The sequence below is a fragment of the Lissotriton helveticus genome, chromosome 12, assembly GCF_964261635.1.
Source record: "Lissotriton helveticus chromosome 12, aLisHel1.1, whole genome shotgun sequence".
Taxonomy (NCBI): domain Eukaryota; kingdom Metazoa; phylum Chordata; class Amphibia; order Caudata; family Salamandridae; genus Lissotriton; species Lissotriton helveticus.
The window spans coordinates 71,997,801-72,022,871 of record NC_136073.1 but is presented as its reverse complement, the minus strand read 5'-3'; the positions used below and the strand labels follow the sequence as shown (position 1 = coordinate 72,022,871).

At 46.4% G+C, this 25,071-nt stretch overlaps 1 protein-coding gene across 2 annotated transcripts in view; it reads left to right on the top strand.

Moving 5' to 3' along the window:
* DNAH2 (dynein axonemal heavy chain 2) overlaps nt 1-25,071 on the top strand; it is a 3,497,426-nt gene that overhangs the window by 2,581,345 nt on the left and 891,010 nt on the right. For both annotated transcript variants that reach the window (XM_078670326.1, XM_078670327.1), the window contains 4 exons: nt 10,084-10,216; nt 11,228-11,367; nt 22,190-22,400; nt 23,506-23,622. In XM_078670326.1, the coding sequence (XP_078526452.1) occupies nt 10,084-10,216; nt 11,228-11,367; nt 22,190-22,400; nt 23,506-23,622 (601 nt within the window). The remainder of the gene's footprint in view (nt 1-10,083; nt 10,217-11,227; nt 11,368-22,189; nt 22,401-23,505; nt 23,623-25,071) is intronic.

Genomic DNA, 25,071 nt, shown 5'->3' with positions numbered 1-25,071 from the left:
AATGTTACTTGTCCCTGATAAAAAGCTGCACAAGGTATGAGCCCAAACGTCTGTCTTCCAAAGGAAAGCCACCCTTGAAGGGCTAATAGTGGACTCAAACAAGAGGTAATGCTCTTTTCTTCTGGTAGACAGGATGGCATTGGGGACAGAAAGGGGAAAACAGTTGCCAAACCGGTTTTCCAGTGGGTGCGTAGTCCTCAGGTAACCGCACCTCAGGGGTGGGCTACCAAGCTCCACACACCAAGAGAGGGTTTCTGCCATCTTGGGCAAAATATTGCCTTCTGGAATAGCTAGATGCCATGCATTGCAAGAAGTGGTTATCAGACAGGTGGGGACCTGGTAGTCCATTTGCTAGTAATCTCCTCATCCCGAAGGCCCATTTCTGGGCATAAATATGGCACCCTATTTCACATCTGTACTGGAGAGAGCACTGAAGTACTGCCCTGCTGGTCCCTGGACATAGCAAAGAGAGACTGTCCCCAAAGAAGGTCTGCACCTGTAGCATCTGGGCTCGTAAATTGAGGTTGGTGCCTTTGGTGCCCTGTTCAGGGAAAAGTTGACCCCTAAGCCCCTGACAGAGGAGGTGAACTCCAAGAGTTAGTTGACTGACTTCCTATTACAGTATCAGGGCCACAAAAGCTGAAGAAACCTGCCTTGGCAAGACTACCATCGTGCAGTCTAGGATAATGAATTGTGATGCTCAAAAGTTGCACTCAAGTCTGCTGGACCGGGAAGAATCATTGGAGTCGGTTTTTCTACCAAAGGAGGACACTGGCCTTCACCAAAGGGAACCACTTTTTTTGTGATCAGAGACCAGTAGTCCATTGGCAACTTCGGCATCCTGTATCCCTTGCATCAGGACCACTCCTTTGAAGTATATGGCGGTTCACCCATATAGCCTGGAATTGGATTTGCAACTGCTTTGGTCGCAAGGAAAATGTTCTGTAAATCCTTACTGGGTCCCTTGACCTGTGCACTGCCAAAATTGATTGCCCATAGAAGGCCAAAGTACCTAAAAACAACAATATAAACGTTTTACAACGTTTCCGCTAACCTCAGTAGTTACCAATGATTGTTTACATTTTGAAGAAAAGCTGTGGTTTATGTTCTACTTATCATAAACAAAAGGAATCCACTAGGTGGACGGCGGTTGTTACCACAATGGTGGGGAGCAACCAGTGTTGTTAAAATACCCCTCACACACCAACAGGCCCCTTGGTGTCATGCTTCATCATCGGGGTCTTCGCAAACCTCTACGGAATGCGGCGTGCTACGACTTCACGACTACGCAGGAGCACTTTATGAGTGAACTATGTGTTTGGTGTGTGAAGGTACCAAGATGTGAGTGGTGAGGTGAAAAGTGAGGGATTAAAAAATACCTGGCACGTGAGTGCTGAAAAAATTTTTATTTAGTCTCCGGCTGGTATTGTTAAAAAGAGTGCTAGAGTGGTTGTGGTTTACTAATTAGGGTAACCCAACCAAGTTAGTGCGTCGACATGTTTCGGAGTAATGGAACTCCTTCTTCAGGACGGGAATATGCACTACTTATCCCCACCTTACTCACATGTGTGTAGATATTAAAAATTGTGCTCTACAAAAATAGATATGGTGAATAATGTACCTATCTATGTTGGATGTACGGTCCGTTGCGCCCAGTTGGCGGTTCAGGATACCTGTAAACAGAAAAGTTATGTAAAACAAGATGGCACATATTGTTGTGTCCATACTGTGCTAAAAAACACAGAAGGGTCATAAGGAACAAAAGTGAAGGTCCAGGAACCCTAAAAAAATTTACTACTAAGCAAGATAATACATATTCTTATGTTAATACTGTGTAAATACACAGAAGGGTAACAAGGAACAAAAGTGAAGGTCCAGGAACCCTAAAAGAGAGAAAAAAACGAACTACATATAGATTGAGACACATACACATTCAAAGTATCAGATAGGTCTTAGAGGGTATGGTTTTTGACCCAAATGCGTAGCTTACTTATTAATAGAGGTCCAATGGCCTCATGAGCCACAGCGTGTTGGGGGGTGGTCCGTTCTACCCGATATGGCAACCTGTGAGGTATTCAAGGGAATCGATCAAAAGGTAGTAATACCTCGGTAATAATAGATCACACACCTTTAGGCTTGTACATACATCCATACACACTCACGGTTTTACACAGGGCTGTCTGGCTTGTTCCCCCTCCACGAGGCTCCGACGAGTGAGGTGGTGAACTAAGGAGCGAGTTTAAATAGTCTCAAAAAGACCTCAATTAGCCCCTAATGGAAAACGGAAAAGCCCATACTTGGTCCGAACCCCTGGTTTGCTATCCGCATCTGCGCGCACCGGGAAGGGTGTTCCCGTGTGAATGCGCATGTGCGGAGGAGTAGTGTTGCGCATGCGCCCATGCTCTTTCGGTTAGAGGCAGCACTGAGTAGCTTCGCGCATGCGCGAAACCTGAATCCAGTGTCTGTCACCTCGCGCATGCGCAGAGACGGTGTTGTGGCCTGTAATCGACTTGATTTATCTGAGAAACCCCGTGTATTACCAAGGGGCGAGCTGAGATCCCTATGGTGACAGCGAAAGGCGCCATGTATAAGCCGCCTACACACAAGGGGGTACTGATAAAATTTTGACCATATGCATTTGGGGTAAAACAACAGATATTAAGAAATATTAAGAAAAGCCTAGTTTACAAGCCTCGAGGTAGGCAAGATTTTCAAAGCCAAGACTAATAGGCTACACCTATCCCTGAGCCCCTATGAGCAAAATAAAAAACATTAGGGTTTAACCTGGATGTCCTCCAGTGGAGTGAATACATGGTATGGGGAACTGATTAAAGGGCAAGATGGTTTACAGATCTCAGGGTGCTGGTTTTGTTAAACGCAGTTGACTTCATGCAATGGAGTTGATGGTTAAAAGATCTCTGATTGTTTGAGCAGAAAAAGGGGGGTTATTTAGCGTAATTGGCTCCATGGAATGGAGTCATTCAACCCGGTCACATCTGAGCCCAGACGGAACACCCATCTTTGTTCCTTCTCAAACAAACCTCTTTCAGATTTTAATTGCTCAATAACAGTCCAATGTATATCATTCACACAGTGCTGTGCCTCTAGGAAATGAGATGCCATTTTCGTTGTCTGTTTTTTGCATCTCACATTGCTCTTGTGTTCATTAATTCTGGTTTTGACTGCACGTGTGGTCATTCCTACATACTCCTTCCCGCAAGGGCATGTGATAAGATACACCACATTGCGGCTGTTGCAATTTGTGACAGCTCGTTGTTCCCATTTCTCGCCATTACTGAATTCAAGAGACAGGCTTTTCTTAGTCAGGTGGCAACTATTACAATTCCCACATGGGTGATGCCCATGCAGTCCTTTTAGCCTCGTCTGCTGTGTTACATTGGTTTGAGGTCTTGTATGGACCAGAATATCCTTCAAGTTTCTTCCTCTCCTATGTGCAAAGATCGGTTTTTCCAGATCTAGATTCACACTCGTAAGGATGCGCCAGTGTTTGTTTACCAGCTTGGTCACTTGGTTTGACACGGGGCTGAAGGTTGTGACACAGACTGGTCTGACAGATTCCTCTTTTCGTGGGTTGTCATCTAAAAGAGCTTCCCGGTTATTGTTCCGTGCTCTTTTCATTGCCTGGTTAATGATCTTATCTGGGTATTTTCTCTGTTGTAATTTTTTGCTCAGATCCAGTGCTTGGATTTTGTACTTGCCCACATCGCTGCAGTTCCGACGTAGGCGGAGGAACTGTCCATATGGTAAGTTCTCCCTCAGGTGACGTGGATGGAAACTGTCGAACCTGAGGAGACAGTTCCTTGCGGTCGGTTTAAAATGTGTCTCTGTCTTTAAATGACCAACCTCGTGATAAATGTTGAGGTCTAAAAAGACCATGGACTCATTGGACATTTGGTGAGTAAATTTCAGGAATTCGTTCTGGCTGTTGATCCATTGCATGAAATCCATGACAGATTGGTTGTTGCCTTCCCAGATGACCAAGACGTCATCTATATAACGTTTCCATGACAGGATTTTGCTCCTGAACGGATTGTTCTGGTGAAGGATTTTGGTAGTCTCCAGGTGGTGGACATAGAGACCTGCCAGGCTTGGAGCAAAGGTGCTCCCCATGCTAGTCCCATGGCGTTGTAAGTAGAGGGTAAAGGAAAGCCACCCTTGAAGGGCTAATAGTGGACTCAAACAAGAGGTAATGCTCTTTTCTTCTGGTAGACAGGATGGCATTGGGGACAGAAAGGGGAAAACAGTTGCCAAACCGGTTTTCCAGTGGGTGCGTAGTCCTCAGGTAACCGCACCTCAGGGGTGGGCTACCAAGCTCCACACACCAAGAGAGGGTTTCTGCCATCTTGGGCAAAATATTGCCTTCTGGAATAGCTAGATGCCATGCATTGCAAGAAGTGGTTATCAGACAGGTGGGGACCTGGTAGTCCATTTGCTAGTAATCTCCTCATCCCGAAGGCCCATTTCTGGGCATAAATATGGCACCCTATTTCACATCTGTACTGGAGAGAGCACTGAAGTACTGCCCTGCTGGTCCCTGGACATAGCAAAGAGAGACTGTCCCCAAAGAAGGTCTGCACCTGTAGCATCTGGGCTCGTAAATTGAGGTTGGTGCCTTTGGTGCCCTGTTCAGGGAAAAGTTGACCCCTAAGCCCCTGACAGAGGAGGTGAACTCCAAGAGTTAGTTGACTGACTTCCTATTACAGTATCAGGGCCACAAAAGCTGAAGAAACCTGCCTTGGCAAGACTACCATCGTGCAGTCTAGGATAATGAATTGTGATGCTCAAAAGTTGCACTCAAGTCTGCTGGACCGGGAAGAATCATTGGAGTCGGTTTTTCTACCAAAGGAGGACACTGGCCTTCACCAAAGGGAACCACTTTTTTTGTGATCAGAGACCAGTAGTCCATTGGCAACTTCGGCATCCTGTATCCCTTGCATCAGGACCACTCCTTTGAAGTATATGGCGGTTCACCCATATAGCCTGGAATTGGATTTGCAACTGCTTTGGTCGCAAGGAAAATGTTCTGTAAATCCTTACTGGGTCCCTTGACCTGTGCACTGCCAAAAATTGATTGCCCATAGAAGGCCAAAGTACCTAAAAACAACAATATAAACGTTTTACAACGTTTCCGCTAACCTCAGTAGTTACCAATGATTGTTTACATTTTGAAGAAAAGCTGTGGTTTATGTTCTACTTAAACAATCTATATATCCGGAACCCTCCAGTCGATTTTGTTCTTTTGGGTGTCTAAAAATTCATAAAATAGGGGCAAATGGGTTGGGGTGCTGGAGAACTGACGCTCTCCTGGAGCAGTGGGGGCCTGCTACAGGCGTTACTCTGTTCTTTTATGCTCTATGACTATCCCAGACGTACTTGAAGACATGATACTGTTAAATAATTGCGTTGCACTTATATCTCTACTTGCTGTTGGTCTTCCGTTGATTTGTATGTATGTTCTGTCAATAACATTTTTCATCAAAAAATTCATAAAATAAGATTTATTTATATAAATTAGTATCATATTTATTTCGTGTTGTTTGACTTTCTCATTCGTTTTAGTATTTCTAAATGCTTTGCACTTGTTCCTTTGTTTCAACTTGACTTCTCAAAGCCTCTGCTACCTAGGGTAGAGTTAGGGTTTAACAAACAAGCCTGTCTCCACTCAAGGAGGCATTGTAAGTGTATTATACGGTGAGTTTGCACAGCCACATCAAGTAATACATCCCTTCCCTCACAGTTACGTTATGTTATGTGTATTTGTATGGCACACATCTCACTCAGTAGGAGTCTAAAGAAGAATGGTGCAGTCCTACCTGGGTCATATTGGAATAACCAGGTTTTCAGTTTCTTGTAAAATTCAGCGACTGCACTAGCAACTCTGATGTGGATGAGAAGGTTGTTGAGGCTTTGGGAGCCCAGTATGAGAAAGCTCGCCCACCAGCACTAGTTACTCTGATACGAGTGATGGAGTGAGTAAGATGCCTGCTGAGTGGAGGCTTCTGGTCAGTGTGTGGAATTTGACGCGATAGCTAGGTGAGGATTTTTCTGAGGAGCTTGAGGGTGAGAAAGGAGGATGAGGTGAACATGTTGATCTGGCTAGTCATTTACAGTGGGTTGTTCTCTATTATCCTGAGGCTCCTGGTTTGGTTAGATGGGTGTTGATCCTAGTTCAGAAAGCCACCAGGCGTGGCTCCATGGCAAGGTGTCCTTTCTGAAAATGACAACCTCTGTCCCATTCGAGTTGAACTTTAGACAGCTGGTCTTCGTCCAGTTGGCAACTTCAAATATGCTTGAGGTAAACGTCATCTGGGTGTTGTGTGTGTAGAGGGAGATGATGAGCTGGGTGCCCTTATATGAGTTAATGCCAGTTTTGCATGCAAGGACAATTTTGGCATGTGGTGCCATGTAGACTTTGAACAGTGTGGGGCTTAGCAAAGTTCTTTGGGTTACTTTGCAGATCTGGTTGGCAGTAGTGGAGATAGAATGGCACCAGGCTGACAGACTGGGGGGCGTTCTGCGAGGAAGGAGCTGATCCATTGGAGGACGGGTCCTTGTATGCCGGTTTTGAGGAGGTATTGGAGGAGGATGGGGTGGGAAACAGAAGTACTCATCCTGCTCGACCTCTCAACCAAGTTTGAAACTATTTCTCCTTCCTCTGTTCATGATCAGGCAGATGTTGAGAGTAGCAGCAATGAAGTCAGTCACAGTGCCATGATTGGGCCTGAATCCAAATTGAGAGGGGTTGTAGTTGAGGTGGTCAGCCAGCCGATTGTTTATACGTTTTACCAGTACTTTGGCTAGGGAGGGGATCAGGGAGTTCAGTCTGTAGTTTGCTAATGTCTTTCAGTCTGCTGAGGGTTTCTTCAGGAGGAGTTGAACTGTAGCATTTGTCCAGACGTCTGGCAAAGTAACTGTGGCGAGGGAGTCTTTGAGAGTAGCGCAGATGGAACCTAGTCCTTTATGAAGATGAAGTGTGGTCAGGGATCCTATGGGGCTCCCGAGTGGCTGGAGCTCATGGTGGCAACGGTCTTGATGTTCTTTTGAATCAAGGAGTAATCTTATGGTTTTCAAACCCAGAAGATCACACATCTCTTTGAATGAGAAAAAGTCAGAATTTTGTTAATTGCTTACGCCAAATGAAACTCATAAAACAAGGCTGCGAAATCTGTGATTTGCAGCAGCGATTCTGTTGTACTGCTCAGTTATATATCCGATGAGGCCAGTTTCCTCCAAAAGTGCATGCTCTTATCACCAGAGTAGAGACTGCTTTGGTGAAATTACAAAACCTTGCAATTTTTGTTGATATTTGTAGTGCAGCCATACAGAACTCTCCTCATGCTGTCTTTAAACATTTGTTACTACTTTTGATAAAATTGTGTAGCTTTTAGCATTGAAATTCTCTGCAAAGGTTTTATTTGAAGCCTGATCTGACCTGTTGTTTTCCTCTTTGCAGAATTTTAGAGTCTTGGAAGTCTGATTCCCAAACAGTTGGGAAAGGAAAAAGGGCAGTTAAGAGAGTGATGCGAAAATGACTTTTATAGTGATTCACTATGCTTTAATTCTTCCTCTTGTCTCTCACAATGTACACTTGGCTGTCTCTTTGGCAAGCAGATTGTGATCTCCAACTGATCCTATCAGAAATAACCCTGTCAGGCTGACAAACGGTTATAAGTCTGGGTGTGTCACGTAAAGGTGGAAGAGAGTGCAAGACCCATTCTAAAGGTTTGAAAATATCTACAGATGTGAATGATGATGAACACGAATTAACCCCTTCGGAGCTGATGACGAGCTCAGCTCGTCATGGGCGTAACCTGCGCTACGCGGATGACGAGCTGAGCTCGTCACGTAACGCGGGTTTTTTTAAAACGCAGCGCGCAGCAGGAAAACCGCTAGCGCGCATGCGGTTAAGAACCCCAAAGTCATCATTTAGGCAGTTTGTTTCCTTTTTGTTGGACAAATATATTAATGTGCTGCCTCAAACACTCGACAAATTAATGATTTTTAAAATGGACAGATTAAGGTGTAACTAGGAAAATGTGGGATCCTGGAAAAACATTATGTTTATAAATTACCATCCTGATGAAACCAGACTGACAAAACCAAGCTAATTAGTGTTTTAACAAACATGTAGTTTCATTGCCTGATTAATAGATCTTGGGGAATGTTGGAATCAAACTTTTCTTTCTGCTTTGAACATGGTGAGACTCCTTGTGCTTCCTACTACAGGTTTTAGTTCTCTATCCCCACCAGTACCACTCTTTTTTCAACTCCCTTTTGTACCACCTACTGCCTTTATTCCCGCCTTTTCCTCCTCTGTGTAATCTCCCTCCTCCTTGGTTCCTTTATAGTAAGACACCTACCCTTTTGTAAGATGTAATACTGCCCTATGTACAGCACTTCGTGTAGCTCTCCTTCTGCTGTGGTGAGGTCCTGACTAAGTGGAAGCAAGCAATTGTCCTCCCCTTAAAGAAAGAACCTTCAGCGGATCCGGGTCTATTGGATAAACTGCGCCCTATTTCACTCCTGCCCTACTTCTCTAAAATAGCAGAGAAGGTGGTGAACACGCAATTGGTTGTGCATATTAGTCGGCACAACCTATACCATCCCATGCAATCAGGATTCAGAGGCACGTACTCTACGGAGTCAGCATTACTTCTTGCCACAGAGGTACTACGCAGGCGTGCAGATGAAGGTCAGGCTGTAGCATTGGTCCTACTGGACCTCAGCACATCCTTCAACATGGTATCCCACAAACTGCTCTTGTAGCAACTTAGGTCAGGTGTGCTGGAGGGAGTAGCTCTAAAATGGATGATTCCCTTCCTCCATCATCGCAACTTCCATGTTTCGCAGCACCCACACATTTCCAAAGCATTCCACTCTCACAAGGGTTCCCACAATGCTCAATTTTGAGCCCAACTCTTTTTAATCTTAAATCGGACCTCTGGTAAAGACTGTGGAAAGACACAATGTCACCATTGTGTCTTATGCAGTTAACACGCAGCTTGTTGTCACCCTGTCTCATAACTCAGAAGAAGCAGCCATCCAGTTTTCTTCCTGCCTGAGCGACCTCGCTTCCTAGATGTCGAGTAATTGCCTCAAGTTGAACTGCAGCAAAACCGAAGTCCTGGTCGTAGGGATGTCCCCTTCCATCTGGTCCTCAGCTTGGTGGCCCCAGACTGTGGGTCCCACATCCATCCCAAAGGAGGAAACCAAAAATCTAGGAGTCTGACTGGACCCGAAACTCTCCTTCGAGACACACACAAGGAAGGTTACAGGGATATGTTGAGAAAAGCCCTGGACATGCTTCCTGTCTCAGCCATTAAAAACTGGTTCATGCTCTTGTAACGTCCCAGTTGGACTATGGTAATGTCCTCTAACGTGGAGCAACCGAAAAATGTCTCCACAGGCTGCAACGCGGCAGCACGCCTAGTCCTTAACTTATCTAGGAGAGATTCCTCCGCGAAAGCCCTTGACTCCCTGCACTTGCTGCCTTTAAATAAAATAATTATTTTTATAGCCTTGTGCTTTTGCCATCGGAGTCTGCAGGGCAAAGGCCCTAGTTATCTCCATGATCTTCTTACTCCCCACAATCCGATTTGTCATCTCAGGTCAACTGGGGCTCACCTGTTTAAAGTCCCTAAAGTCCAAAGAGCAAGAGTGGGTGTGTACTCTTTTGGCCACTTGGCAGCCAAAATCTGGAATGCATTACCCCTCTTTTTCTGAGCCGAGCCATCGTAAAACATTTTCTGAAAAAGATTGAAAACTTGGCTTTTGCAGCTATGAGGCTCGTGTCCGTCTTGCCCCTGTTTCACAGCTCTTGTTCCTTCCAGCCTTCTAGAGAGTGGTTTCCAGCGCGGGCACACATCAGTTGGTGTAACCAGGTTCTTTATAAGTGGTTTTATTATTTACTAGCAGCCCGTCCCGACGTTGTCCGTGGGCAATCAGGCTTGCTTATAGCCTCCCTGCGCTCCTGTCCGCTAAACTTCACCTTTCCTCCCCGCGCTCCTGTTGGCTACATTCGTGTGTCCCCAGCCAAACTGAACTCCTCATTTTTTCTTGCAGAAACCGAATACGCCAATACCCTGCTCTTGTGAATTGCACCACAATAGACTGGTTCTCTGAGTGGCCTGAGGATGCGCTGCTGGAGGTGGCAGAGAAGTACCTCACTGGGACAGATTTAGGAGAAATGGAAGGAGTAAGTAAGCTGAAGACTGCTGGTTAAACAATGTGTCCAGTGTTAGAAGTTTCATAGATTTCCAGGCTTCGTCCGCCACCAAGATCCAGCAAGAGCACATAACCAAGCCAGGTCTTTGAGACTCTTTAAGGTCCAAAGTGCAGAGGGTTGTGGAGCCACACATGATTGTACCGACTGTTGATTGTGTTTATTTATTGATTGGGAATATAATACATAAAATGGCAATAAACAAATACAAAGCTTTTCTCTTAGATGATATGATGTCAGTTTGTCCAGTCTACATGGGCAGTGAGGTTCAAGTAAGTAGATGCAAAGTTTATATCTGTGCAAGATGTGTACAAGTAAGGTAAGATAAACATAATTAACTCTTTTTTAGAATGACACTAGTGCATGCCAGTTTAGTACAATTGAAATAGTAAATCATGAATTGAAACGGTGTGCCGATACATCGATGGAAGTATCCCAAACAAAAACTTCCTCAGCACTATAGCTCCTATAAGTTAGATGTTGGTAAATCTTCCTACTAGCATTGAAAAGTAAGGATCTTCAGTTATAGCATTAAAATGTAACCAGTCACAGGACTTTAAAATCAACATTGGAGAACCAGTGTTACGGGTAAATAACTGTTCCTTCAGCACTGCCCGTTACATCAACACCAGGTTCCATTTCTCTGAACATTTCTGGCCACCAAATTATATGAAAGATATAGCTGTGGTCATAGACTTTAAGAATTGAAAGTATCAGTAACCTTCATCTGTTTATTGTTAATAGCTGTCTCTATCACAGTCTAAATGTTACTTCTTCCTGAAGTGTTACCTCCTCTTCCCTTCCTATGAGTGGACAAGATGCACTAGGAAATGGTGTAAAAAAAGCCCCTTCAAATAGGATTGTGTCAGAACTAATTCTGGACCATTGTGAGAAATAGCAGTTACCACCCTGTTTTGAAGATATTGGCAGGCTCTGAAAGGATGCTTCTAAACAACCTATCCCCATTTTTGTTTCCTGCTGTAGATTCACAACAAAGTGGCACAGATATTCGTGACCATGCATCGATCCGTGGCTTTCTACTCGCATAAGATGAAACTTGAACTGCGAAGACACAACTACGTCACACCCACTAATTACCTGGAGTTGGTGGACGGCTATAAGAAGTATGAGTTTTACAGTGCGAGGTGGTTTGGGGTACATCAAGGAGGCCCACTGCTGATCCTAGAACAATGACACATAGGGGGATTTTGGGTTTGGCAGACAGCCTGCCACCTACTGATGTGATGAAGGAACAGGCAAATTTTGGTTTAACCCCCACCAGAGCCAGCTTATACCTGCAAGGCAGGAGCTGGTGAGGATGAAGAAGCTGTGACAGCTGTTGCCTCAGCCCCATGACTCTGCTCCTCAACACTGGCCCTCATTGACTTGAGCCCCTATCACGTCTTCCCCTTCATTCAGGCCCACCCCTTGATCTCTTGCTACCATTTCCTCAACTTAGCCCTGAACCCCCAGAACATGGCTCTTTGGGGTCTACTGCCAAAAGAATGTCAGTATCACTTTAGTGTAGTTCTGTAATATGCTGTCATGGTTTATATAGAAGTCTGTCTCAGAGAAACTATTCAGTGTGGTATTATGACCGGAAAAATGGGACCCATGTGGTAATTCCACATTCCATGGGGCCCTACTCCTAATTGCACTCTACTGGGGCAATGTTACCAGGCAGTGACAATACGAGTGCCTGAATAGGGTGGGGAAATGCAAAAGGGGATGGGCGAGTCTTTAAATTGTTGGTCCTTGAAGCAAATTGGGATATACACAAATGTTTTAAATCATGAAGCCCTCTTAAAAATCCCTCTGGAATTTCTGCCACCCACTTCTTGTTTTTTGGTCAGGTGTGCCTTTTTGTGTTTCATAATATGATTCTTAACCTGGCACTCATCATTTTTCATTGTATGAAGTTGAATCTGCTGTCCTGCAGCATTGAATCTTTCATGGAGTCACATGCTTAAATTATCTCCCAAGAGCCCCAGTATACATTGTTTATCATTGAAGTTTTCCAATCCTGCAACTGGCATTGAAAGGCTGACTCGTTTTCTAACTGCCGAGTCACCTCCATTAGGACGGAGGAGTGTGGGACTCCCTGCTGGCAGCTCAACAAACATGAAAAGTAAAATGGTTTTAACATTCTTTTATTACCTTTACATTTTTTAGTGCAGCCAGTGTCAGGGCTATGCCATTGCGGCTGACTGGCAGCAGGGTAGGAGGAGTGGTGCACACCCCAGTTTAACGTGTGTATGGCACTTTGGCTGGGTGTCTTGCGATGGCCAGCCTGACATGCGCACTTTAAACCTGTCTTAGACAACTGGGTGGAAATCAGGCGCAGACCTCTATTGCTGTAGGAGCCAGTCCACTCCAACCAAATCCTACCAGGTACAACAGTGATACAAACTCTTTCGCATTTTAAATTATTGATGACCGTACTAGGGATGGACATGCTATTGACAAGCACCCCTGTGGAGAAGAAAACTATTCTCTGCATCCTAGCATCCTCTTTTATAGTCGTAAACGCTTGAATTGTTTGTTCTATATGGTGTGCTTGGGCCTCAAGCCATTAAACATAGATGTATTGTTCATAGAATACAGCAGAGGGCGCAAGTGTCCATTTGTCGATAACATAAAAACAGCACTCTGTAACAGTATATCAGAGACCGGATTTACAAACCACTTTACCTAGTAGCATTTTTAACACTACGTTGAAGCATCTTCGATGCAAAGGAGGGTTACAATATGACGTATGAAACAAAAAATGACATCCTGATAGACCTACGATGTAAACAGTAAAAAGACTCCTGTGCCGTTAAGGAATCCATGACCTTCCTCAACCCATGATGATCTGTACAGGCAGTTTGCCTCACCCAGTCAGTTCCCTTTCCCAGCTCCCGTGCGAAGGATCTGAGAGCATGTGACAGGTGTTATATCTAATTAAAAAAAAAGTTTTTGGAGAATGTGTTCGACTTGTCACTCAGCCTTCTAAATATCTTCCTGTCATGTAGAATATTTATGTAGGAAAGTAGGATCTGCTTTCAAGGTTACCCCCACTTTTTGCTTGGTGTCATCATGTTCTCTTCGAGGGGAATCCTCAAACAAACCAGGAAGTGTCTTTTGGTCTTCCTGGTTTGGTTGTATATGTGCAAAGACAAGATTTTACAGTATTGCTTAGCCTGTTGTGTCTGTAAGGCTGTATTGATTGTTTAATTTTTTATATATGTGTGTATATATATATATATATATATATTCATCATACCAAACTTTCCATCAAAAGAAGGCGCTGACTCCGTGTATCATAATTCAAGCGTTTATTTTCAGTTACAGCTTCTGCTCAGACGCGTTTCGGCGGCTCACTCCCGCCTTGCTCACTAACATCTGACCATCTCTAAGTGCATTTATATATACATACAGTGTCAGGGGCCAACAAATCACACACTTAATTAGCATTCGTGGTTGCTATGGTGACTTAATTACAACCTGGCGACCAATATATATATCTCACAGGATTTGTCCAAAAATAAGCACGCTCTCAGGAAAGTAAAAAAGGCCAGCACTCCAAATGGTGTAAGTGTTGTTTAATCCACACCGCGTTTCGCCATGCACAATGACTTGATCACGTGAATTAGCTATCGACCAATCACCATCTTATGTATAGTGACAAGTGAAACAACATAAACATAGGACACGAAAGTACATTTAGACAGTGTCTAAAAGTTGTATAGAACTTCTCATGGGACAACAAGTGCATATTGCTTATTGAATTAAAAGGTTGAAAATAGTGCTGCATGTTAATCGTCACAATGCAAAAACTTCATGTACGATCGTAAATTCAAAAACCGCTGTATTGAAAATACACAAATCATGTTGAACATAACTTTATTGTGCGTCTGTTTCAACACTCACGCCCAATGTGTACATGCACACAGGGGCGTGGTGATTGGATGGCTAGGGAACACGTGTGTAATGTGTGATGGCGGTGGTATTCCCCGCTGATATGACATTTTGTTGGCATACAACATATTGGAGTTGACAACTTCAGTAACATTATGTACATATGTTCATCAATATGATTTGTGTATTTGTGGAGGGCCGAGAAGCAGCGCGATATTCCATCCGGTGTGGGCTGGATACCACAGACTCACTGGGCAGGGCGATGGCAACGACGGTGGCGGTTCGACGCCACGCCTGGTTGAGGTCCGCCAACTTTTCGGCCGATGTCCAGGCCACTCTTCTGGACATGCCGTTCGATGGCTGTCGCCTCTTTGGTGACAAGTCAGACCATGCGCTTGAGCGTTTTAAGGACTCCAGGGCTACGGCCAAGTCCTTGGGCCTCTCGGCCACACGCCAGCAATCGGGTGCCTTTCGCTCCTTTCGTGAATGTTCAACAGCGCCGTGGTGGCCGTGAATACCGCCGTGGCAGTGGTCGGGGACAACAGTGAGGCCAGTCCACACCTCCCTCCGCAGCACCTGCCTCAAAACCTTCCTAGTCCGTGTTTTCAGGCCCATGTGACGCCAGTGGGGGGCAAGGTTCCCAATCACCTCTTCCACTGGCGCACTGTCACGTCGGACAGGTGGGTGCTGCAAATTGTCCGAAGGGGCTACTCCCTCCCCTTCGAGGCGACCCGTCCAGCCATGCCACCGCAATTCCACCGCGTGTCGGGGGATCACTTGCAACTTCTGCAAGAGGAAGTCACGGCCCTCTTGGCCAAGGGGGCCATCGAGCGTGTTCCTGGGCCAGAAGTAGGGTGTGGTTGTTACTCCCACTACTTTCTGGTACCCTAGAAGGGCAAAGGGGGCCTACGCCCTATCTTGGACCTACGGAACGTCTGCGGCTTCCTCCGGAAGGAGAAGTTCAAGATGCTGACTTTGGCTCAGGTCTTAGCTGCCCTGGACCCTGGAGACTGGATGGTAGCGTTGGACTTGCAGGACGCTTATTTTTACATCCCCGTCTTGCCAGCCCACCGGCGTTACCTGCGGTGAGCAGCACTGCAAATGTCTTGCAGTGCCCTCTGCAATCAAGACATGATCGGACAAGTTGCCCTGACGCTGGGCCCACTGAAACTTCAGGTCCCACTGCAGAGCCCGCATCCGCCACCGGGCGTGATGCACCAGAAGGATGCAGGAGGCCATCAGCCCTAGAAGCCGCAGCGTCAACCTGACCGAGACTCGGGATAAACGCTGAAAGATCGGAATCAGAGCTTGAATATCCCGAACCCGCTGTTCGGGAGGATAAACCCGAAACTGCACCGAGTCTAGAACCGCTCCGATGAAGAGGATCTTCTTAGAGGGACACAGTTGCGACTTCGGCACGTTGATGGAAAACCCCAGCAAGTGCAGGAGGTCGGCAGTAGTCTGGAGGTGGCTGACGACTGTCTGGGGCGAGCCCGCCTTCAACAACCTGTCGTCGAGGTAGGGGAAGACTGACACCCCTAACCTGCGCAGATGAGCTGCGACCACCGCCATCACTTTCGTGAACACCCGTGGGGCGCTGGTAAGGCCGAAGGGGAGCACGGTAAACTAAAAGTGCTTGTGGCCTACCGTGAACCGCAGGTAACCCAAGCCGAGCTGAAGACGGCTGGAATGCCAGAAACCCGTCCCCGGAAGCTTGTTTCCGGTCCAGGGAAGACATGGCTTGGCAGTTCTGGCAGGACTGTTCCCATGTGGCACAGGGTCAGACTGATTTGCATATAGCCATGTCTGAACTGGGGTGGCAGAGTGGGCTAAAGAACGGTGATTGATTAAACCCCGATCTTTTGACTGGGTGTGAGTGTTTGATTGATTCAGATTTCTCCGTCCATCACCACCCCCTTTTGTACCGCATTTGGCCGCCATAAGTGTGGCAGGGTATGCTCAGACGTGAGTCCCTTGCTCACTTTGCCCCTGGATTCAAGCAAGCCGGGCTGAAGACGGCTGGAATGCCAGAAACCGGTCCCCGGAAGCTTGTTTCCGGTCCAGGGAAGACATGGCTTGGCAGTTTGGGCTGGATTGTTCCCATGAGGCACAGGGTGAGACTGATTTGCATATAGCCATGTCTGAACTGGGGTGGCAGAGTGGGCTAAAGAACGGAGATGGATTAAACCCATATCTTTTGACTGGGTGTGAGTGTTTGATTAATTCAGATGCTCCGTCCATCACCACCCCCTTTTGTACCGCTTTTGGCTGCCATAAGTGTGGCAGGGTATGCTCAGACGTGAGTCCCTTGCTCACTTTGCCACTGGATTCAAGCAAGCTGGGCTGAAGACGGCTGGAATGCCAGAAACCGGTCCCCGGAAGCTTGTTTCCGGTCCAGGGAAGACATGGCTTGACAGTTCGGGCTGGACTGTTACCATGAGGCACAGGGTCAGACTGATTTGCATATAGCCATGTCTGAACTGGGGTGGCAGAGTGGGCTAAAGAACGGTGATGGATTAAACCCAGATCTTTTGACTGGGTGTGGATGTTTGATTGATTCAGATGCTCCGTCCATCACCACCCCCTTTTGTACCGCTTTTGGCCGCCATAAGTGTGGCAGGGTATGCTCAGACGTGAGTCCCTTGCTCACTTTGCCACTGGATTCAAGCAAGCCGGACTGAAGACGGCTGGAATGCCAGAAACCAGTCCCCGGAAGCTTGTTTCCGTTCCAGGGAAGACATGGCTTGGCAGTTCGGGCTGGACTGTTCCCATGAGGCACAGGGTCAGACTTATTTGCATATAGCCATGTCTGAACTGGGGTGGCAGAGTGGGCTAAAGAACGGTGATGGATTAAACCCAGATCTTTTGACTGGGTGTGGGTGTTTCATTGATTCAGATGCTCTGTCCAACACCACCCCCTTTTGTACCGCTTTGTTCGCCATAAGTTGGCAGGGTATGCTCAGACGTAAGTCCCTTGCTCACTCTGCCACTGGATTCAAGCAAGCCGGGCTGAAGACGGCTGGAATGACAGAAACCGGTCCCCGGAAGCTTGTTTCCGGTCCAGGGAAGACATGGCTTGGCAGTTCGGGCTGGACTGTTCACATGAGGCACAGGGTCAGACTGATTTGCATATAGCCATGTCTGAACTGGGGTGGCAGAGTGGGCTAAAGAACGGTGATGGATTAAACCCAGGTCTTTTGACTGGGTGTGAGTGTTTGATTGATTCAGATGCTCCGTCCATCAACACCCCCTTTTGTACCGCTTTTGGCCGCAATAAGTGTGGCAGGGTATGGTCAGACGTGAGTCCCTTGCTCACTTTGCCACTGGATTCAAGCAAGCCGGGCTGAAGACGGCTGGAATGCCAGAAACCGTTCCCCGGAAGCTTGTTTCCGGTCCAGGGAAGACATGGCTTGGCAGTTCGGGCTGGACTGTTCCCACGAGGCACAGGGTCAGACTGATTTGCATATAGCCATGTCTGAACTGGGGTGGCAGAGTGGGCTAAAGAACGGTGATGGATTAAACCCAGATCTTTTGACTGGGTGTGAGTGTTTGATTGATTCAGATGCTCTGTCCATCACCACCCCCTTTTGTACCGCTTCTGGCCGGCATAAGTGTGGCAGGGTATGCTCAGACGTGAGTCCCTTGCTCACTTTGACACTGGATTCAAGCAAGCCGGGCTGAAGACGGCTGGACTGCCAGAAACCGGTCCCCGGAAGCTTGTTTCCGGTCCAGGGAAGACATGGCTTGGGAGTTCGGGCTGGACTGTTCCCATGAGGCACAGGGTCAGACTGATTTGCATATAGCCATTTCTGAACTGGGGTGGCAGAGTGGGCTAAAGAACGGTGATGGATTATACCCAGATCTTTTGACTGGGTGTGAGTGTTTGATTGATTCAGATGCTCCGTACATCACCACCCCCTTTTGTACTGCTTATGGCCGGCATAAGTGTGGCAGGGTATGCTCAGACGTGAGTCCCTTGCTCACTTTGCCACTGGATTCAAGCAAACCGGGATGAAGACGGCTGGAATGCCAGAAACCGGTCCCCGGAAGCTCGTTTCCGGTCCAGGGAATGCATGGCATGGCAGTTCAGGCTGGACTGTTCCCATGAGGCACAGGGTCAGACTGATTTGCATATAGCCATGTCTGAACTGGGGTGGCAGAGTGGGCTAAAGAACGGTGATGGATTAAACCCAGATCTTTTGACTGGGTGTGAGTGTTTGATTGATTCAGATGCTCCGTCCTTCACCACCCCCTTTTGTACCGCTTTTGGCCGCCATAAGTGTGGAAGGGTATGCTCAGACGTGAGTCCCTTGCTCACTTTGCCACTGGATTCAAGCAAGCCGAGCTGAAGACGGCTGGAATGCCAGAAACCGGTCCCCGGAAGCTTGTTTCCGGTCCAGGGAAGACATGGCTTAGCAGTTCGGGCTGGACTGTTCCCATGAGGCACAGGGTCAGACTGATTTGCATATAGCCATGTCTGAACTGGGGTGGCAGAGTGGGCTAAAGAACGGTGATGGATTAAACCCAGATCTTTTGACTGGGTGTGAGTGTTTGATTGATTCAGATGCTCCGTCCATCACCACCCCCTTTTGTACCGCTTTTGGCCGCCATAAGTGTGGAAGGGTATGCTCAGACGTGAGTCCCTTGCTCACTTTGCCACTGGATTCAAGCAAGCCGAGCTGAAGACGGCTGGAATGCCAGAAACCAGTCCCCGGAAGCTTGTTTCCGGTCCAGGGAAGACATGGCTTAGCAGTTCGGGCTGGACTGTTCCCATGAGGCACAGGGTCAGACTGATTTGCATATAGCCATGTCTGAACTGGGGTGGCAGAGTGGGCTAAAGAACGGTGATGGATTAAACCCAGATCTTTTGACTGGGTGTGAGTGTTTGATTGATTCCGATTCTCCGTCCATCACCACCCCCTTTTGTACCGCTTTAGACAGATGGCAGCAGGTGCTGTATTACTGAGATGTTCCTGGTTTCACCATACTACCTTCAAATCTAAGCCAAGGGTGATTGATATGACTGAATCTTTTTGATAAACATGAGGATGATGCTCTTCAAACAATCAAGATGGATAGTGTTAAAGACACTGTGAAGAAGCCGAGTGGATGACGACCAGCCGCCTGAAACTGAACTCGGACAAGACGGAGGTCCTCATCCTGGGCTCCTCACCCTCCGCCTGGGACGACTCCTGGTGGCCTCCCGCCCTGGGCACCGCACCCAAACCGACAGACCATGCACGCAACCTGGGCTTCATCCTGGACCCCTCCCTCTCCATGACCAGGCAAGTCAACAACGTCTCCTCGGCGTGCTTCAACATCCTACGCATGCTACGGAAGATCTTCTGGTGGATCCCCACCGAGACCAGGAAGACCGTCACCCAGGCCCTCGTCACCAGCCGACTGGACTACGGCAACGCCCTCTACGCCGGTACCACCGCCAAGCTCCAGAAGAGACTCCAGCGGATCCAGAACGCCTCAGCCAGACTCATCCTCGACATCCCGCGAACCAGCCACATTTCCGGACATCTGAGAGACCTTCACTGGCTCCCCGTCAACAAAAGAATCACCTTCCGCCTCCTCACCCACGCACACAAAGCCCTACACGACCAAGGCCCGAGCTACCTCAACAGCCGAGTCAACTTCTACGCTCCCAAACGCCACCTCCGATCAGCCAACCACGCCCTCGCCGCCGTCCCCCGCATCCGAAAAACGACTACAGGAGGAAGGTCCTTCTCCTACCTGGCCGCCAAGACCTGGAACTCCCTCCTGACCGACCTGCGCCTGACCCAAGACCACCTCTCCTTCAGGAAGAAGCTGAAGACCTGGCTGTTCGAGCAGTAGCGGCACCCCCCCCCAGCGCCTTGAGACCCTACGGGTATGTAGCGCGCTTTATAAGTGTCACTGATTGATTGATTGAACATTGTTCTTTTATAGAAGGCATCAATATGGTCCACCATTTCGCAAGAGCCAACAAAGAAGTCATGAAACCTGACTCTCAGTAGGTCCTCCCTTGCTCATCAACCATGCTGATAGGGGGAGAAGTGCAACATTCTTCAGGCATGGAGAGGAACAACATCAGATCGTTGGGTGCCAGATCTAGTGAAGTGCAGCCATAAAATACCATTTGCATCGTCCCCACCAGTAGCATTGTCATTTAGAAGTCCTAAAACTGGAAGGAAACCAATTATTGTTTGCAGTCACAATAGACTCCGTGCCCCACAACGAAAGGAACTTGGAGTTCTGCTCTAGACTTTTCTTCATTCAGACATTGGCTTGGAGACCCTTAATAGATCTAAGGGAGCCAAACAAAAAGAAAACTAAAATGTTCTGAATGCTTACACTTATGGGTGTGCTGTGATGAAACATGCCATGCTTTTGTGGATCTGTATGAAACCAAAAGACTCCTCAATGACAGGTTAGGAAGCACCCTTGAAGAATCTCTAGTCAAGTGGATTATGGTCTGCGCAGGAACTAAAGCTACCTATAAATATCCCAGATTTGATGCGGACAGGCTTGCTTTGAAGCCTTTTCTACCCCCTCATACAACTAACAGATGCCAAGATAAGAACTCGCAAGAATGGCTGTGTTATAATAATACATCCAAACGCAGGGTGGAACACAATCCAAACAGTTATCCAAGGAAGCAAAGAAATGGGGTAATTGGTACCTGCAACACATCATCAGCTTGACGGTGAAACATGTCCCAGGTTTGCAGAATGAGACAGCGGGCTCCCTCAGCAAGAGATACATAGACTGCCATGTTTAGGATTAAATTCAAACCCGTAAGATACCAAAGGAGAGGCAGACCCCAATTGGATCCACACCCACACTGAATGGCAAATCTTCACAAGCAGGTGCTCCTGCCCCCCACTCAACAGGGAAAGCATTTTCAATTCCCTGTTTAGGACGTTTTTTGTTTACGCTTTTCCCCTGTCTCATACGGAAATTGGAACAAAGCATAAATGTGTCGCTCACTCAATGAGGGACATGGCAGCAACAGCTGCCCTGTTTGCTGGAGTGCCCTTATTGAATATCTGCAGAGCAGCAAGCTGGTCGTCATCAGCACACACCTCCGCCAGGCGCAGTTCTGTAAATGTCAGATCAAGACGAGAGTACAAAGCGGTATTGCATGGCCTTTTTGTATAAGCTAAGCTTAATTTCCAAATAATTTGTTTGATAAGTACTGCTTTGGGAATTAGAATTCAAGCATGTGAATCTATGAAAGATCCAGTTCTGCAGGAAAAAGGTCCTCACCTGTAACTACAGTACTGCGCATTGCTCTCTTTGATAGATTCACATGCGCCCACTCTACCCCGTGGCTGAGGCTATTATTTGATGTGAAAGTTAGCAGTTATAGCCTCTGGGGAGGGTTGGAGCTTGCAGTTCCTCCACCTGCCTGGCTTTACTTCGTGTCACATAATAAAGTGGATGGTCTAAGTGTGGCCTATAAAGGTTTCACTGAAGTTTTCAGTGACAATTAGTGTATTGAAAAACATATGTTAAGCTTTGACTAACGAGGGCTCCCAGCCTGATACCAGGAGATAATTCAAGCATGCAAATCTGTGAACGATATAAATGCTGCAGGTGTTGACTGTAAGAAACCTTTTTGTTGAGTGATTCCATACTGACCCATGTATGCATCAAAGAGTGTTCAAAAGCATTCTCAGGCAGCATCCTTTTTCTCCAGCAGCGGATGTTTCACAGATTCTCTTTCCTCTCATTAGGCTGCCATTCCACTGGAATTCCAACTTCTCGTGATTAGGGAATGATACAAGCATGCAAGTCTATGAAAGATACCAAAGCTGGATAACTGTTCTTATAGCTAATGCAATATATTTCTTCAGTCAAAGACGTTCTGTCATTGAAATTGATTAAACAAGACCTAGCCATAGTAGCTGCTGCCTCCCAGTCATGACTCAGAGCAGCATGTCAATTCATCTAGACGGCACTGATCTTTCTCTCATGTGATAATAGAATTTACAAGGAATCGGAATACATTTTCTGTTGCCTTTTTAAAAACTCACGCACTTCTTTGATATTTAGGCTCTTAGCAGAAAAACGGAAGGAACTGTGGGATCAAGTGAACAAGCTGCGAAATGGCCTGTTCAAGATCGATGATACACGCCAGAAGGTGGAACTGATGTCTCTGAAGTTGGAGGAGGCCAAGAAGAAAGTGGCAGACTTCCAGAAGCAGTGTGAGGAGTACTTGGTGGTTATCGTGCAGCAGAAGCGAGAAGCAGATGAGCAACAGAAGGTAAGCTCATGCTAAATACTGCAACCATCTGTTGTGAGAGCCACATGCTGAATTCCGCCATAATGCCCAACAGTTCAAGTGCTCTTATTCCATGTTTAGGTGATGCTGGGCTCAAATTTGTAAAAATACTAAAAGCACGGTGCCCATGCGCTATACATGTGGTTTTCAGAACTGGTTTAGGGAGAGCATGGGAAGGCTGCACTCCCTCTGCTCACATCTTGGTGTGTTTGCCTCAGATGTGAAGGAGGTTCTTCCCTGCCTTCGCGAGGTCCCATCACTAGTAGCGCACCCTAACTTGTTTGTTCCTATCCTGAGTGAGTTTAGACAAACACATTGAACTGTCATAAGTGAATTCTATGGCTCTGCACTTGGAGTTTTATATTAAATGTATGCTTCAAATTAGAACCTGGCCTTAAGCCTTCTGCTGTCACCAAAGCAAGGTTCATGTGTTTAGTCCACTTCCTGTTGGTCGGGTGTCCTCAGAAGCCTGACCAGCGGAAAATGGACACAAATATATACTGAATAAGCAAAAATGTAACTTCTATGGACAGTGGGGCCACAAATGAAGTCAGCTAGCAAGACCCATACAGGCTTAAATCTGGCAATCAATGAGAAACTACTTTAGTTTTGATTAAAGAAAAGGCCACACTGATTAACTTTGTCAGTGCATGTAACTAATACCTACCTCCTCTCCCTATTCCAGCTTTTTATGTTCTGTTTAACCTGTGCCTGTCCAGCTTAGTGCCACTCTTTTCCTCACTGCTTCTCTTTGTCTGTGCTCTTATTTATTTTTCTCGTTTTATCTGAGCATATCGCTATGCTACTTTTTATGTTTAGACCCTTGAAGTTTTCATTTCTCTCATGTTCTGCATCAGTATCATATTCTCCATGTGTTTCTAATTTCTGTAAAGCTTATAAGTAACTTACATATATCTTTAGAACCAGAACCTGTGGATCCTCTCAACTCTAGAGAAGAATTGTCTTAGTGTGGCCTTCCCTCACATGCTGCAAAGAAGCCGTGGGTGTTTCTCATTTACTGAGGCTGAAGATGTTTTTTGTTTCTCGACTCTCACTCCTTCTATCATCCTATCACCTTTTCCCTTAGGCAGTGACGGCCCACAGCGAGAAGATCGGCCTTGAAGAGGTCAAATGCAAAATGTTGGCTGAAAATGCTCAGAAGGACGTGGAGGAGGCCTTACCTGCGTTAGAGGAGGCAATGAGGGTAAGGCCTTGTGGATCATCCAATGGGGGTAGTGGGGCTATGGGGATTGACTGATGTCCAAACGCCTGTCCCAACAAAGGAGGAAATACTTTTTGTACATTTTAATAGCATGTAATTGGCACAATAGCATAATTCGCCACACCCCGAAAACTCTTGAGGTCGCCATGCCCCTTAAACACTTAAATACATTACAATAAAGTTTTCACCTTTCAGAGTTTTCCATTCAAAAGTGTTTACTTGAGATTGTTACCCGGTGAGACATATGACTATTAAGGGCTAGGACGCAAGCTTCTTAGACCAGCTAACCAAGACCTGCTCATTTAAATTGAAATAAATATGATATGTTTCGGTACTTTTGTTACATACAATAGAGCAATATAAACACACACTTTTCCCAGGGCTCCCTGAAAGATGGGAAATGGGTGTTGTACCATGATGACAGTCATTAAACCATTCAGCAGAGCTTTACTATTGTCACAGCCACTAGGTTTATGCATCAGTGGAGGATCAAGTAATGTCAGAGTTATCTAAATTCGGAGTCAAGAAAAGGCAAATGATTCATCATATTCTCCGGCACCATTAATTTGAACTATTCGAGCTACACACAACATTTTTTGTTGCCACTGACAAAATTATGTGTAAAGTGTAGAAAATCTATTACTGTTTGGGGCATGCCGAAGTCACCGGATCTCCTTATTGCACTGGCCCTGAACATAGTCAATTATTTTATCAATAATCATTTCATGAAAAGTAAACAAAGCCTAAACAGTCATTCCAATCAGTTCTCATTGGTAGTTGCACTCTGCAGAGAAAACCTGTAACAGTCCCTCCCTTCTATAGACAGAATACGTTTTTTAAAGGGCAGATATGTTTTTCTCTAAAATTCTATGTGCCTAGTTTTCAAAGATACACATGCTTGAGTCCTCCTACCAGTCGAGCTGGGAGACCGACGACAGACATGGTGAGCAATGCCATGTTAAACATATACAGAATAGCTTTAACGTGGCCACAGTAGTAGCCTGTTCACATCATCCTGAACGATCCAAAACTCAGCCAATCACAGCACATTACAGCATTCACCTCTCCTTACTCATCCCACCACATTTCAGCTTTCTACCACGTTAATTGAGAAGTTCCCTTTTGAGCTCTTCTCACTCAGTCAAATAAGTGGCTATTTCATCCCATGCATTGCCTTCACCCAGTGCATAGGTCAAGGGACTGTACAATGTGTAGAACCTTCTCTACAAAAACTCTAAAGGACTGAGAAGGCAGACTGTTGTTATGTCTCCAGAAACTGAAGGCTGAAGCGGTCCAGTCCTCAGTAAAGGAAGGAGAAAGCTTTTAAATCTCTGGTAAAATCTCAAAAAGAGGGCGTTCGCACTCTGGACGTACTTGAAGGACAAGATGTGAAGGAGAACCACATAAAATAGCCTTTAAAAAGTTCACAAT